General features: G+C 36.8%; 1 protein-coding gene across 1 annotated transcript; it reads left to right on the top strand.

Annotated features, from left to right (window-relative positions):
* Positions 1 to 4,590: 4,590 nt before the first annotated feature.
* LOC108674223 (proliferating cell nuclear antigen) lies at positions 4,591 to 15,344 on the top strand. Its single transcript, XM_018162153.2, has 5 exons — positions 4,591 to 4,942; positions 13,090 to 13,255; positions 13,694 to 13,849; positions 14,155 to 14,283; positions 14,631 to 15,344. The coding sequence occupies exons 1-5, from the start codon at positions 4,722 to 4,724 to the stop codon at positions 14,739 to 14,741; spliced, it is 783 nt and encodes a 260-aa protein (XP_018017642.1). The 5' UTR covers positions 4,591 to 4,721; the 3' UTR covers positions 14,742 to 15,344.
* Positions 15,345 to 15,449: the final 105 nt, after the last annotated feature.

The following is a 15,449-nucleotide window of genomic DNA, read 5'->3' as shown; positions in this document are numbered from 1 at the left end:
AAGTTAGATGGATTTATATACATAGGATGACATAGATTATGCACGCACACAAACATATACAATATACATTTATACACTCATACATATATAAGCTTCATTTGATATTTTGGCACCTATCTAAAGTTCGCTGAGCCTCCCTGATTTCAAAATGTAAACAGTCAAAAATTGAAATATTTTCCTTTGCACATCATCATTAAAGTTCCCTCCCCCCAAAAGGTCACACAGGGAAAATTGTACATTTAAACATCTTAATTTAGTTTTCTCAGGTCTTGTCTGGGCTGAGCGTGTCGCTGACAATGCAGCAGATAGTGCTCAATTGTGTCCACTGTGTTGCAGGTAGTACATTGGTCAGAATCGCTATGTTGAATCTGTGCAAGTGACTTCTGACGCCAGCATGTCCAATTATGAGTCGGGCAGCAGCACACTCTAGTCTGCGTGACTTCAGGCAGAGCCAGGGTCGCAGCCTGGGTTACTCCATGTTGTTGCTCAGAAAAGTTCCCTTCTGAGTGCAGGCAACAGAGGCCTTCCATATTCTGGTCCAGTGCTTGTGAATTTTGCCTCAGTGAGGGACTCTTCCAGGCTCAATGTACTTAAGGCTGAGTGGGCATTGTTATGACTCATATTGGCTGCTCTGTCTGCCACTTCATTGCCCCTGACCCCAGAGTGCCCTCGAACCCAGTGCAGAATGATGGGGGCCTGCCTTTTATAGATGATAACTTGTATTTTGTAAACATACTCCTTGTATGAAGGGTTGATTGTATTGCTGACTTCCTGCAAAGCTGACTGAGAATCAGAGGTAATGACGTCTGAATGGTGGCACGTACAAGTATCCTCATGGTTTATACAACATAACATAATGATGTCGGCGCTGAAATGTAGGCCTGATGTGGCCTGTCGCCGATTCTTTTCCTTTTCGTGCCTTGTTCATAGATCTAAACTCGTATCATTTGATCGGATCTTTTCATGACTGGCGATAGTTTGAAGTAGCTACTAGACTTCCACCGGGTTCGATAAGGAGCTAGGCATTTCAAATCTGAACATAATACAAGGTCCCGGAATGATCAGTAGAATTATAAACAAGAACCAACACCAGAGCCACGGCTATAAACTGAAAACCGGCGTTGCAACTCATCCACACGACAATATGTTTTTTTTACGTTACCTATCCATATATATATCGTATTAGACTCGTATCAGGGGATTATTTAAGGCCAATACCTCTTGTATCATTCACTAAATTCAGATGGAAATGTTTAGGTGCGGCAAGACGAAACTGGTCGGGTAAGTAAAACACAATAAATTGATATAGTAAATTTATTGCTTTAGCTCATGTGACCTGCTCGATGTGATGATAGAATAGAAGTGTCGTCATTGAAGAAATAGGCCCATGGCCTGTTGCCGATTCTTGAAATTTTCGTGACTTGATTCACAAGGGATCCGGCCTTTGGAACCCGATCTTTCCATAACTGACAATGATCCAGGAGGGAGTTGGAAGGCCAGGCCAGTGGTGAAGGTCGACGTGCTACACGTGGTTGCGTGGTAAGACGTCGTGGACGTGACGTCGTCTTGGAAACGTTGCAAGGCAGAGATGATAGAGCGATGCCGACACACGAAAAGACGTTACCCGAAACACGTGGTGACGCGGCCACACGTGGAGATAATAAGGAGATTACACCGTAAGCACGTTTTCGTGTTACTAAATGCCCGTGGGAAAAGTTCACTGAATGCACGTGGGGAAAATTCACTGAATGTACGTGGGGAAGATTCACTGGATGCACGTGGAGAAGATTTACTATATGCACGTGGGGAAGATTCACTAAATGCACGTGGAGAAGCGTCGGCACGCAGATGAAGCTGGCGTCGCCGCGCAGAGGAAGATGGCGTCGTTGAAGGCACGTAATGTTTCCGACGTTGTCCTTACGCGGGAACGTGATTAAATGTCCGAAGGCACGTTGAGATGTTACTGGAGGCGCGTAGAGAAGTTACCGGAGGCACGTGGTCTTGACTCTTGAGTTTATGCGTTGCAGGGGCCGAATGTTAGCCGATGTGGGGACACTGCGAAACAGGGCAATGTTAATACACTATTTACAACACCATTTCACAAATGAGCTATATGTCACATGAGATTCTACGTTAAGGGGAGCGTCTTGGTCCAAAATCGACAATTTAGGCTTTTCCTGTTTTTAGTCTCATCTTAAAGCTGACATTCTGACTTATCCAACGGTACCAAAACCATTTCTGTACGTTGATTTATGCGTTCACGACAGATCCCGAAAGGGAGGGGGGTGGGGGAGTTCTTTCACATTTAAGATGGGTAATAATTCCCGCAGTGCTCTATAAATCACTTATCTACAGACACTCAGCTCCAGTAACCTTGCTTCAGTCGTACGGGGTGGTTATTGCACCGTCGCTCGTACCATCCTTGACAGAAATTGAGCTCCAGGATCGTCTAGTCTCATTCTTTGCACTGTTGAATGCTGATTTCGAGGCGCCCGGGACTTTGTCGGGCTCTACTGAACATTCACACTTATTGTCACTGGAAACCTATTTACTCCTACAGTTTCGATGCTACAGCAATGAGACATTTACCATTCGATTCGCAAAGAAAAGATCTACAAATTGCTGTAGGCGTTTTTCTAATTTCGTTATAGTTTGTATTTTATTTTGCAAAAAGGGGGGGTGGAATGGGGTAAAATCGAAAAATTTCCGAAAAATTTACAAAAAATGCTCCCACACCCACAAAATCGGAAATTTCAAAAAAACGCCTACATCAATTTGTAGATATGGTCTTTACGCATCGAATGATATGTGTCTCAATGTTGTAGCTTAAAAATCCTAGGTCCGCTGATATTTCTACAGTACCCCCTTTTTTGTCCGTTTTCTAATAATTTCTCGTTTTCTTTCATTTTTTTCGAAAAATTCACATGAACAAAAAAGTCTTAGAATTGCGTTTTACATACGTGTATTAAATTTCGAAGTGATCCGTCCGTAAATAAAAAAGTTTTTTCGGACCAAGACGCTCCCCTTAATGAAGATTGATTACTCAAAACTTGCAATGTCTCTGACATGACTTCACTCTTACACTTAACACACTGAATAAGAGATATTCTAGGGGCAGAGTTTCTAAGTTAGAGAGCTTACGCTCGCTAACTTACGACCACTGGGGTGGTCACAGTTCAGAGTACCAGGATTGGAGCAGAGAGGCGCGGGTTCGATTCCAGTGCTCTGTGAGCCAGTTTCTGGTCAGAATCGGCAAGGAGGCCGGGCGGTTAAGCATCAGCAGAATTGTAGCAGTGAGTTGCGAGTTCGAGACCGCAAAATGCTGTGAATGTTCTGCGATGTTAAGATTCAGTGACAGGCCTACGGCCTAATAAACGCTGAAACCGCTATTATTATTATTATCATTATTATTATTATTAGTTATAGCTATTTCAAAATATCGTCGGTTTTGAAAACATTCGGTCATATGACCTGTTTTAGATATCCTATTAACAAGTCAAGAAAAGTAGGTACAAGAATCGGCGACGGGCCATACCAGACTTATTCTTCAGCGCCGACATCACTATGATATGAAATGAATACTCACCAATGGCACTCCTGGGATTGTACCAATGACTCACCCTGGATTGTGCTGGGTGGGTAACTCCGGCTAACAGTAAATCCGCTCTGCACACACAGCCACTGCTTCACAGCGCCGGAGCAAAACTGGTCGGCGCAACAGGCCCTACCGCAACAGGCGGCGCAGTTAAGGTTAGGTTAGGAGTGGCTTATGCGGTAGGGACTAGGGCCTGTTGCGCACCGGCCAGTTGTGCTCCGGCGCTGTGAACCAGTGCCTGTGACTGAAAGGCGCTGTTGTGGTGGGCGCTATGTGTCGAAAGCCGTGAATATGCCCGGCTGCGTTACGCTCGGGAAGGTATATGAATCGCACTGTGGACTTGAGCTATGCTGACCTCTAGGCTCTAGCTATCCACCCCCGTGAGCAACGAATATACCACCAACACCTGCGCCTAAATCGATCAGGTTGCAAGCCTGGAAGATAGCTAAATAGCATGGTTCAACCATGGCTAAATAGATAGCTATCTGAAGAGCTTATAAACCTTCTACTACTATTTAATTCATTCAGAGTAATGGGAAAAAATATTCCACCCAATAAAACCCTCCCATGATTATGACTCCTCCAATATGTTGTACAATCATTATGCCAAATATGTTGTGTAATGTTTTAAATTTGTAGTTATGTGCATTACAACTGAAATTTTACTTTGTAGCTATTTTAACATAAACAACGAATTAAGTTAAAAATTGCTCAGTTCGTTTATTTAATCGTAAATTTAATCATAGAGTAACTAATCTATGATTATTTCATAATACCAATATATAAATGTCATTACTTGAGTAACTTTGATCATCAAATTATATCATTTTTAATCAATTGCATTTCGTATATCATTTGAACTATATAGGATATCATTTTGATGTTGTTGATTATTGTTTGTTAATAATAACTCCTTCCTTGAATTTTTCATCCAATCATGATTCCGTTTGTCGCAGCTGGCCAATCATAAACGCTCCCGCGAAATGTGACCTCCGAGTAGAGTGAGGCGGGAAATCTTAGCGCCATTGCCGAAAGAGACGACTTGGTGCGCACATCTCACAGAGTTAAAAGTTATTCTCACCTTTAAATATATTCCGAAGGTTTTTCTCTAATCCTAGGTATCACAATGTTTGAGGCACGATTGGTTCAGGGCGCTCTGCTCAAGAAAGTTATGGAAGCCATCAAAGAGCTTTTAAATGAAGCTTCATTTGATTGTGCACATTCAGGCATTTTATTGCAAGCTATGGACAACTCTCATGTGTCATTAGTTTCCCTTAATTTGAGAAGAGAAGGCTTTGATAAATACAGATGCGACAGAAATCTTGTCATGGGCATGAACTTATCAAGGTGAGGTAAATTATAGCTTATCTATTGTGAATTACTGATAATTTCTGATAAACTGTTTGTTGTCTCTGGAGTCTGGACTCAGAACTTTAGAAACCCTGAAAGTGAAACGGGAATAATCAGGTATCTTCCCGTGTGAAATTTATCTAGGTACTGCTAATAGTTTCTGCTTGAAGCAAATTCAATCTCTTGAGTTATGTCAGACTAAAACTATTCACATTAGAACTTAGAAGTAGGCCTAAACTAACCTACAACAAAGGCCAGACTCCAGAGAACGGCAAAGAATTTTATTTTTACTGAGTGCAGTTTCTAGGTAGTCTGAAAAAAGCAAAATTTTCCCAAAGTCAATGGTTAAAGTGGTTGCTCCATCATCCATGCCGCATGGATGGAGTGTGGAATTCTAGAGAGATAATAAATTAACCAGTGCAGTGAGTGTACATAGCATATTGGAAAGCAGGACCTGAAAGCTTGGAAAGGCCAGGAACTTTACACTTTCAGTCCATTATTTGCATATCCTATACCTTTCCAGAATTCCATCTGTGATTGGTTTGTGATATTAGCCACTTTCAGCTTTCCAGCTGTGATTGGGTAATGGAATTGTAATGTTATCTGCTTTCTAGCTGTGATTGGTTGATGGAAATGCTTTCAGGCTGTGATTGGTTGATGGGGATGCTTTAAAGCTGTGATTGGTTGTGCCCATAAGCCCCACTTCCAAGCTAGTATGCTAAGTATGGAATATATCTACTTGGCGAGCCGCGACTGAATTTTTCAAGCCGTGGTTTTATGGATTTTATACAGTCTGACCGCTTTGACATGACCGCAATTATGCGCGATCTTCAACAAACGTTTTGTTTATTTGTTTACATTACGATGTTTATGTTTTTTCTGCAAGATATTTTTGGCGGAAACGGTAAAGCAATGCGGATTGCGGAAGTTGAAAATTTTATGAAATGACATGTTTGCCAAGTGCAAACCGCGATTTTTTAATCAAAGAAAAATTTATGACATTCGAGCCGCGAGATTTCATACCTACTGAAATTATATGATATTAGAGCCGCAATATTTCAGACAAAAATAGGACTTTTCCAGACTAGCTTCCAAGTATGGTATATGTACTATCTACAGTACTGGTTAACTAAATACTTAACTGAAACTTGATTATTACAAACAAAAGGCCTAGAAATTTTTTTAAAAATCCTTTAAATAACAGACAAATGAACAACATCTATCAAACAAGAGACATCCAAATAATTCTATTACAAATCTAATGTACTATACAATTGAAACATTTTGTCCACTTTTGATCCTCCTTTTCATTTATACCTAGTCAGTCTCCTGGCAGGCTGGCAGAGCACTGTATCCAAGGAAAGCTTTTCACCTTGGGTGGAAAGCTTTTTTATAAGTGAACTTCCATTCTTAGAATTCCAGCCTGTCCATGTGTTATTTTTGAAAACTAAAAACTTTGTACATAAATGTCATTTCTCTTTATTTTCACAAATTAAAAAAAAATAACTTGGTACTCACTGCAGTGAGTGACAGAGTGCATTTTTTCATCAATGAAAATGTGAAGTCATGGACCATAGTGGCAAACCAGAGCTTTTTTGGAATCAGTTCATTTTTAATTTCCTCAATAGTGGCTTACTTGCCATCCAAAGCATGAAGGTATGGCAATATGCCAATATGTACATTGTGCTTGAAAGACTGGTGTGCCAAATATGGAGGAAGCATCTTTGAAGAGCCATGCCAAAGGCAGCAAACCCACTAAGTTAGCTAGCTAAGCAACACAGTGATGAGAAAACCAATGCCGGCAATGCGCATTTGAGCATTTTTGATAATAATACCAGTGTGGGCTTGATTTTCAGATTTGTGTCCCCATTTTTGCCTAAATGGCTGCCATTTTTCTTGGAATGAGATATGCAAATTCTGTCGATCACATTTTTAAGCCAACACCAGTGTGCAACTTTTATGTAAGTAAAATTTTTTAATTAACAAATATTTTTTCTGCTTCAGACCTTAGCAAAGGTACTTTTCCAAAATCTCACTTTTCACACTTTTTTCAAGGATTTTTTAGAAGAAATAAATGTATGATTTCTCAACTTGCTTTATGCTGCATCAATAGTAAAAATGGTGAACTTTATGCCACTATTTTTAGTTTTGCAATATTTTGATTAGTTTATCTGCTGCAACATTTCTACAAGATGTTGGAGGACCGTCACTTATTACCCCACCAGTCCCTTATTCCTTTTGACAGTATAGTTTTATAATTGTAATTATTTCGTTTCTAGCTATCACTTCACATATTTAAAGATTGAAATTTAAATACTTCAGTTGTAATACTCATATTAGAGTGTAAAATCTTTCTTAATGCCTAAAAAGCAGGGTAGGTGATTTTTTGCATTTTTACCACGTTTTTCTTAGCTCGCTTTCGTGTCTGTGATGATCAAATCTTGCAATCGATATTTCATCAACTTTCCCATTAGCTAGCGCTCTGAAACTTTTAGGGAAGCTCAGCTCCCGATAACAATACAATAATCAATAATTTGTTGCACGTTTCCAGGTGTATAAACTCTAAAGGAACTCACAAGCAGGGGTTGGAACCTTTAATGCACGTCATCCTCGAGAGGATATTCGTGTTTAGACTGCGTATATCGATGATACTCTTCGTATCATCAATACGTACATCAAGTCGAGTAAATTGGCTTAAAAATTATTTTCTACTTTTGAGTCCACATGAAAAACGTGGTCTTTAAAAATTTTTTTTATACATTGTATTTTCTACTTTTTAGTTTTTTTTTAGTATTTTATTTCAGCTTTTTTGTCTTTTTGAACTGTTATTTTTACCACATTTTTCTTGACTTAGTTTCATGTCTGTCTGTCATCAAGAATTCAGACCTTAATTTAGAGCTCTTCTGAACATTCTAGAAGCTTTAAATTTGGCATGCATGCTTATGCTGCCTAACAATTCAAGATTTAATCATCAGAAATAATAATATAAAAAATACACTAAAAATTCATTGTTTGGAATTGAGTTTTTTCTCAAACATCCACACTTGCCAACCTTGGAAATTGATTTCAATTACTGTACTAAAATTGCTAACTAAGAAGTAGAAAATAAAAAAATATAAAAAATATTTTTTAAAAACCATGTTTTTCTGGTTTTTACATAACTAAAAATAATGAAATAAAACAAATATAGTCAATTGGGGTAAGACAGGATCGCAGCCTTCATGGGGTAAGAAAGGACCTGCCCATGGCATGCATTCTAATTGCACTGAATTTAATTTGACAAAAGAATATGTTAGAACAATCATTGCCTGTCATTTCATTGCTTGTTTCAACCCTCTTCTGCAAATAATGAATTTCTGGCTAATTTTTAAAGAAAACCTATGTAAAGAAGGATCACAAAATAGTTAACCCTGTTTGGGAAATAAGCTCTGTCTAATGACAAAAAATTTTTTGGCCAGATTTGTGGACGTAGGCTGGTAACCTCAAGTAATAAGCAACTTTAGAGACATACTAGGCATTCCTACCTGCTACCATCACTGCCTGACATGTATTCTAAAATGGGGTAAAAAAGGACCGGACATGGGGTAAGACAGGACCACTAAATGATCCTAATTTACCTCACAAGTGGTCCTATCTTACCCCACAAATGGTCCTGTCTTCCCCCACAAATAGTCCTCTATTAACCTAGGTACAGTTTATCAAAAATAGTTTTTAAATTAATATATTATTGTGCAGTACATGGAGTATTTTGGTCAAAAATTGTATCTATGGCTCAAACTTCATTATAACTTGTTAGCTTTTTTAATTAGAGAAATTTAGTGCACTATTTTAAATTGCATCAAATGGATATAGAAAATAGGGTTGTCTCTTCCCATTAGTGAGCTGCAAAACTATGTGCAAGATTGGCTGGGGGAAAAATCCCTGTGTGAATCATGAAAAATAATTATTAAATAATTATTATCACAACTAGTGAGAGGGCATGGGCTACATTAGAAGAAGTGCACCACAAATGCAGTTAGCAAGAAAACACATGACGTCTGACACTTAAGTTATTATCCATTGGTTTTATTACCAATTTGATAAATTTTTCAGACAATGACACTAATGGAATATACATGAAGCATTTAGCAGTGCTTTACAATGAACCAAAGCCAACCCACTATTACTATGCTTAACAAAGTTTTCTCATGACAAAAACTCCAATGTGACTGATATTAGAGTTGACTTCCTTCAACACAAAACATTAACCAGTGGTTGTTTAATCATATTTCTAATTTTCTTATCATATATTTCTAGGTTGATAATATTGAATATCAGATTTGTACTTTTATTTAAAAACCTTGTAACATAAGAATTACCACTTGGTCCTGTCTTACCCCAGGCCCGGTCCCATCTTACCCCAGTGGGGTAAGATGGGACCAGCTCACTTTTTTTAATTTGTACAGAAAACTATGTTAGATGCAAAACGTTTGAGTTGTAGCTTAGAAGCCCATTGCATAGATACACCTTGTGATAGGTTTAGGGTTTTTTAGTTATTCATGGTATAGGTGCTACAGGCTTGTTAGTGATTTCGGTCCTGTCTTACCCCATCTGACTATAAAAAATTTTTTTCTTAATGGACAAAAAAGAAAAACATTTACTCTTACATAACATTACATAACTTAAATGTTATGTAGGAGTAAATGTTATTCTTTTTTGACCATTAAGAAAACGTGTTTTTTTTTTCAAGTTTTTTATTTGTTTTATTTATATTGCAATTAGCCTACTAACAATAACAGTATATGGATGGCTAAAAAGGGCAGTTATTGCCTTCAAGAGTGGCCAAGGTGGTGTTTACCACTTTGGGACTTTTAGGTAAACAATTATTGATAAGTCTATTCATTAGCTTTGTAAATTTTGTATGGAGCAAGGTAACAAGCTAAATATTGACTATTTAACTGGCTTCAATACACAACACTTCAGGAATGCAGATCTTCTAAACATTGAAGAGTCACAAAACAGATAGGTAGCTAATGGCACTGTCAACAGTGCACAGCACTATCAATAGATCTACTAGTTTTATGTCCTATAAATCTACCAGACTCTACCCTCTAAACACACTGACTAGTAGTGACTGAGTAACTGACTGCTTTGTTCCCATTTGATTCAGACCAATAAACCAATACTAAACCATAGTGGCAAAGCAGAGAGTTTTTTAGACTCTCCCTCAAATTTGTATTTGAGTCCTATAAGTAGACCAGTAAAGTAGCTATCATGGATACCAGCATTATCATACTCAAGAAATTGGTTTAAATCTTGAATAAATGAGGAAATTAAAAATGAACTGATTCTAAAAAATCTCTGGTTTGTCACTATGTACTAAACATTAACTGAATGACAACCAAACAAACATCAAATGACTTGAAACGAGACTTATGAGAAAAGCTAACGCTGTTTGAAATAAATAATAAATATGTATTCAATTCAAACATTTTATTTTCATTTACTGCATTTAATTATTTATATATAGTTTTATAATTGTAATTGTTTGTTTCTAGTTATAAATTCACATATTTAAAGATTGAAATTAAATATTTTAATTAGAATGCTCATGTTAGGGTGAAAATCTTTCTAAATGCCTTAAGGAGACTGGCCTCCCTAAAAATCAGAAACTTTGGCTTTTCCGTTTTCTTGACTCATTTTGTAGCTGCTGAAAAAGCGCGTCTTAACGCAGTTTACCGCATGTCTGTGCGTGCTATAGTTTTTGTGTTAGACAATTTTAAAAATATATAAAATGAACATTTTTTAACAATATGTACAAAGATTTATTTGAATTAAATCTGTATATATAGATCATTACTTTTGTTAATTAATGAGTGTTTGCACTCGTTTGAAAGCTACAAACGAAACGCGTTCAACAAAGCTACTACCACATATGTACATGCAATACTTTTTCATGTAATGCAGTCTTAAACTTTTATAAAATGATCATTTTATAACATCATTTACTAATAAATGGTATTTATATGTCATTATTTAGGTTAATTGCAAAGTGTTTGCACTTGTTTGAAAGCTACTACCATTGATGTACATGCAATAGTTTTTGCTTAATGCAGTTGTAAAGTTATGTAAAATGAATATTTCATATATATATTTATATATAAAATGTCCAATTTATAGCTTATTATTCACGTTAAATTTGACATAAATAGGTCTAAAGACGCTTGCTGGTATCCTGAATGCAAATAATTGGCAATGGGAAAGCTTGGGCTACAATATCAAGACTTTTTTGGGCATATTCTTCTGTTTTCAATGAATTTTACTTTATTTGGCTCCCCTGAACAATTTAAATTTTTGTTTTTTTGTCTTTTTGAAAACCTATCTCCTCCTACAGTTTTCAAGCTACAGCAATGAGAGACATATCATTTGATTCGTAAAGATCATACCTATCAATCTAGCCATCCCTTTTTTTTTTTTGAATTTGTGCATAGTTTGTCTTCTGTATGGGGGAGAAGGGGGGGAGGGCTGGGAAAAAGTGGAAAAATGGGAGAGACGCGCATAAAAAATAAACTATGGGGAAAATGAAAAAAAGAATGGCAGAGTTGATAGGTATGGTCTTTACGAATCGAATGATATGTGTCTTGATGTTGTAGGACGATATTTGTAGGAGGAGATAGATTTTTATAGTACCCGTTTTTGGTCATTTTCTATGAATGTCACGTTTTCTGTCCATTTTTTCGGAAAATTCGTATGAGCAAAATGTTATTTTTTTACATTTTATGTCTGTATGTGAAGTTTCACGATGATCGGATAATAACTGTAGAAGTTTTCATGGAGGGAGGTAGGTCCCCTTAAAGGTCAATACAATCTCAACCAACCCTTCTTATATAAACTAGCTAACACACGTAAATTTTATAATGTAATAAATATATAACAAATAGTCAAAGACTACTTATAGCCATATTAGCTATGCTACTAGCTATGTTATATGTACAATATATTGCAACACTTGATGCCTCTGTACCAAAAACATACAATTCAATGGAACATAATACTCACTTAGACTAAAGGCAACAGGTTTATATTCTAATTTGTCATAGTACCATTATGCTAAACCAGAATAACATTACCTCAAAATATAACTCAGTACTCACTGCAGTGAGTGACAGAGTGCACATTTTCTTGTTGACAAAAACATAAAGTCACAGATGGACAGGCGGACATGGCAAGCACAATAGTGCATTTTTTTCATAAATGAGAAAATTCACTAAAAATTAGAAAAAAATCAAGTGATTTAATCACATGATTTAATCATTGCCAACCCTAGTGCTTTTGCATGTTACAGACGTTAGCTATTTATCAACTGTAGGAGATGATAGAATATGTTTGGTTAATCTTTCAGTCATGCTAAACCTGTCATATATGAGTCTTAAGAAATTATATTGATGTCATGGAAAGTCATGGGAAAGTGGAATTTTCTAAATACCAGTATGGACCCTGGATATTCCAGAATTGGCTAAAAAATGTCTTGTGCAAGGGTGGCTATTTGTTATATTTAATACTCGTTATTGATGTCTTTATGATGGCGTAGCTATTGTCATGTTGATTGGTGGTAGAAAGCTATGCCATATTATTATTGCAACACTTCTCTTTAACTTCATTTCATGTTTGTCTGCTACAAGTCTTATAATTTATATTTAACACACTACCTGTCCAATCAATCTGAAATTTTGCACATTTGCGTAAGGTTGGTGACAATGCATGAATCAATGGACAGAATAAATAATTTGACAAATTTTGAAAATTGAAAAAACCTTTTACAAGTAATTTTTGAATGCATATTTTACTCAAGAGTCAAATATTAATTTGATGAATCATACCACCAGTAGTGCAGCTTTTATTTTCAGTATTGGCTCTATTGGGGCATGTTAAATCTGTATTTGATCCCAATACTGAATGTCTGTTCAATCTTTTAAAACTTTCAAAACAAAACTTCCAATCAAAGTTTCAGTCTAATGAACAAATAAGATAACTGTGTTACCTGATGTTTTTATTTTAGTCAAACAGTTTCCTGTATTTCAAATATCATGCTTGGATAAACTGGTTAGAATTATTGTAATGTTTTAAAAATGTTTTTTTTTTATTATTATTATATTTTTTTGCAGCATGTCCAAGATCCTGAAATGTGCTTCCAATGATGACATCATCACCATGAAGGCCCAGGACAATGCAGACACTGTCACTTTTGTTTTTGAATCACCAAAACAAGAGAAAATTTCTGACTATGAAATGAAACTCACAAACCTAGATCAAGATCATCTTGGAATTCCTGTGAGTTATTCATGTTTGGTAACCTAAAATTTTTATCTTGGTAATGAATGTACATTGATTAAGAATGAAACACAATAAATGCTTTATAATTTTTTCTTGAGAATGAAATGTTCTAGTGATCAGAAGGCCTGTTCTCATTTCATTGCTAGGTGGCCACCAGTTATTTGCCTTTGCTTTGTTATTGTCCTCATTGCTTGACATTGTCCTCATTGCTTGACATTGTCCTCATTGCTTGACATTGTCCTCATTGCTTGACATTGTCCTCATTGCTTAACATTGTCCTCATTGCTTTGTTATTGTCCTCATTGCTTTGTTATTGTCCTCATTGCTTTGTTATTGTCCTCGTTGCTGTGTAATTGTCCTCATTGCTTGACATTGTCCTCATTGTTTTGCTTTGTTATTGTCCTCATTGTTAGTTCAATGTTTTTGCTTATACAGGAAACGGAATACAGCTGTGTGATCAAGTTGCCCAGTGCGGAGTTTGCTCGCATCTGTCGTGACCTGAGCCAGTTTGGGGAGAGCATCGTTATCAGCTGTACTAAAGAGGGGGTCAAATTCTCTGCTGCCGGTGACATCGGAACTGCTAATATTAAGGTAAAATTACACTCACAATGTGAGTATACAATTGCATTCAATTGGATGACAGTACCTGTAATTTTTGGTTTTGTTGTTCAGAAAAATTATTTTTAAAATGTAAATTGACATATTCTTGAAATTTGTTTTTAACTCTTCATTTCAATTGCACCAGATGGCGAGCATAGACTGAGCTTCACCTTTACTAAACCTTATAAAAATTGGCTGTATGATGAGTGCAGCCCAAGTCTTTTATTTAACACAGTTTTTAACAGTTGGCTAAGGCATCAAGTGTTAAGTCTTACCTTTAATTCACTGTATTGCAGTTGGCGCAGACGGCCACTGTAGACAAGGAAGAAGATGCTGTGATGGTGGATATGCAGGAACCTGTCACTCTGACCTTCGCCTGCAAGTACCTTAATATGTTCACCAAGGCTACGCCCCTCAGCCCCCAGGTATCATTACCAAATTTGGTCCCTACTTCAATACTTCCAGGGTCACTTTATTGAAAACAGCTTCACTGGAGACAAGCTCACTGCGGGAAGTTGTCTAATATTTGACTTGCCAAAAATACATGATTTATGTTTTGCAAACATCTTGATGAAGAAAAAGATGCGATTTGGACATTTACTAGGTTACTTGTAGTTTCAAACAAAAGAATTCTTTTATATCAATCTAGATTTCAACCCCACTAATAAATGAAATGTTTATTTATAATATGAAACTACTTCTTGGCGCTCAGGTAATCAGAATGCTTCCGTGTTTGCATTAAAAAACAACTCTCGAACCTTTCTTCCACCAGGTTTGCCTGTCAATGTCCCCTGACGTGCCGCTGGTTGTGGAGTACAAGATTGAAGACATCGGGCACATTCGCTACTACCTCGCGCCCAGGATTGGAGATGAAGACAATTAAGCTGACATATTCATGTACCCAAATTTCAGCACATGCGAGAATTAATGAAAATATGTTTCTTTTGAAATGAAATGGTTTCCTGTAAGGCTGTAATTGGCTGAGCTACCCGTTCCAGTCGCGTAAGTTGAGCGATCGGAGCTGTCAACATGATCTGTACCTCGGTCCCTTATTATTCGATTCCTAGTGTTATTTTCACTCCATATATTCTACTATTTCGAGTAAAAGGGTTGGCTCTGAATTTTTGCGCAATAGATTACGTCATTTCGGAAAAGGGCATATGTAATAAGAACGTATTTTTTTATAAAGTTGCTGTATCCTCCGATAATATGATTGACTGGAATCTAATAGATCGAAATTTTCGTTGATGTTTTGTACTGGGAGCGCACTTCTATATGCAAGTTTCGAGCTGGAGCATGCGAGGAATTAGTTTAAATATCTCTTTCTCCATGGTTGCTGTTAAACGATGTTTGTGATTATCCCTTCTTACAATTCTTTCACTCTAGAGGTGGTAGAGTATTTTTCTATTCTATAACTTAGAATGAGCTAGACAATTAGTTTATTCAACTTTACCATTATCAAATTTTAGTACATTTGAAAATGAAATTTATTGTTTGTTACTCTTGTGCTATTGCATAGCATTATTCACCCCTCTGGCTACGTTGTAGCAGACTACTCCCTTCACTTTATAATGCGTTGTATATTACACTT

This window comes from Hyalella azteca, unplaced genomic scaffold (genome assembly GCF_000764305.2).
Source record: "Hyalella azteca isolate HAZT.00-mixed unplaced genomic scaffold, Hazt_2.0.2 contig2628, whole genome shotgun sequence".
In the NCBI taxonomy this organism is placed as follows: domain Eukaryota; kingdom Metazoa; phylum Arthropoda; class Malacostraca; order Amphipoda; family Hyalellidae; genus Hyalella; species Hyalella azteca.
This window is presented reverse-complemented; position numbering and strand designations above follow the sequence as displayed.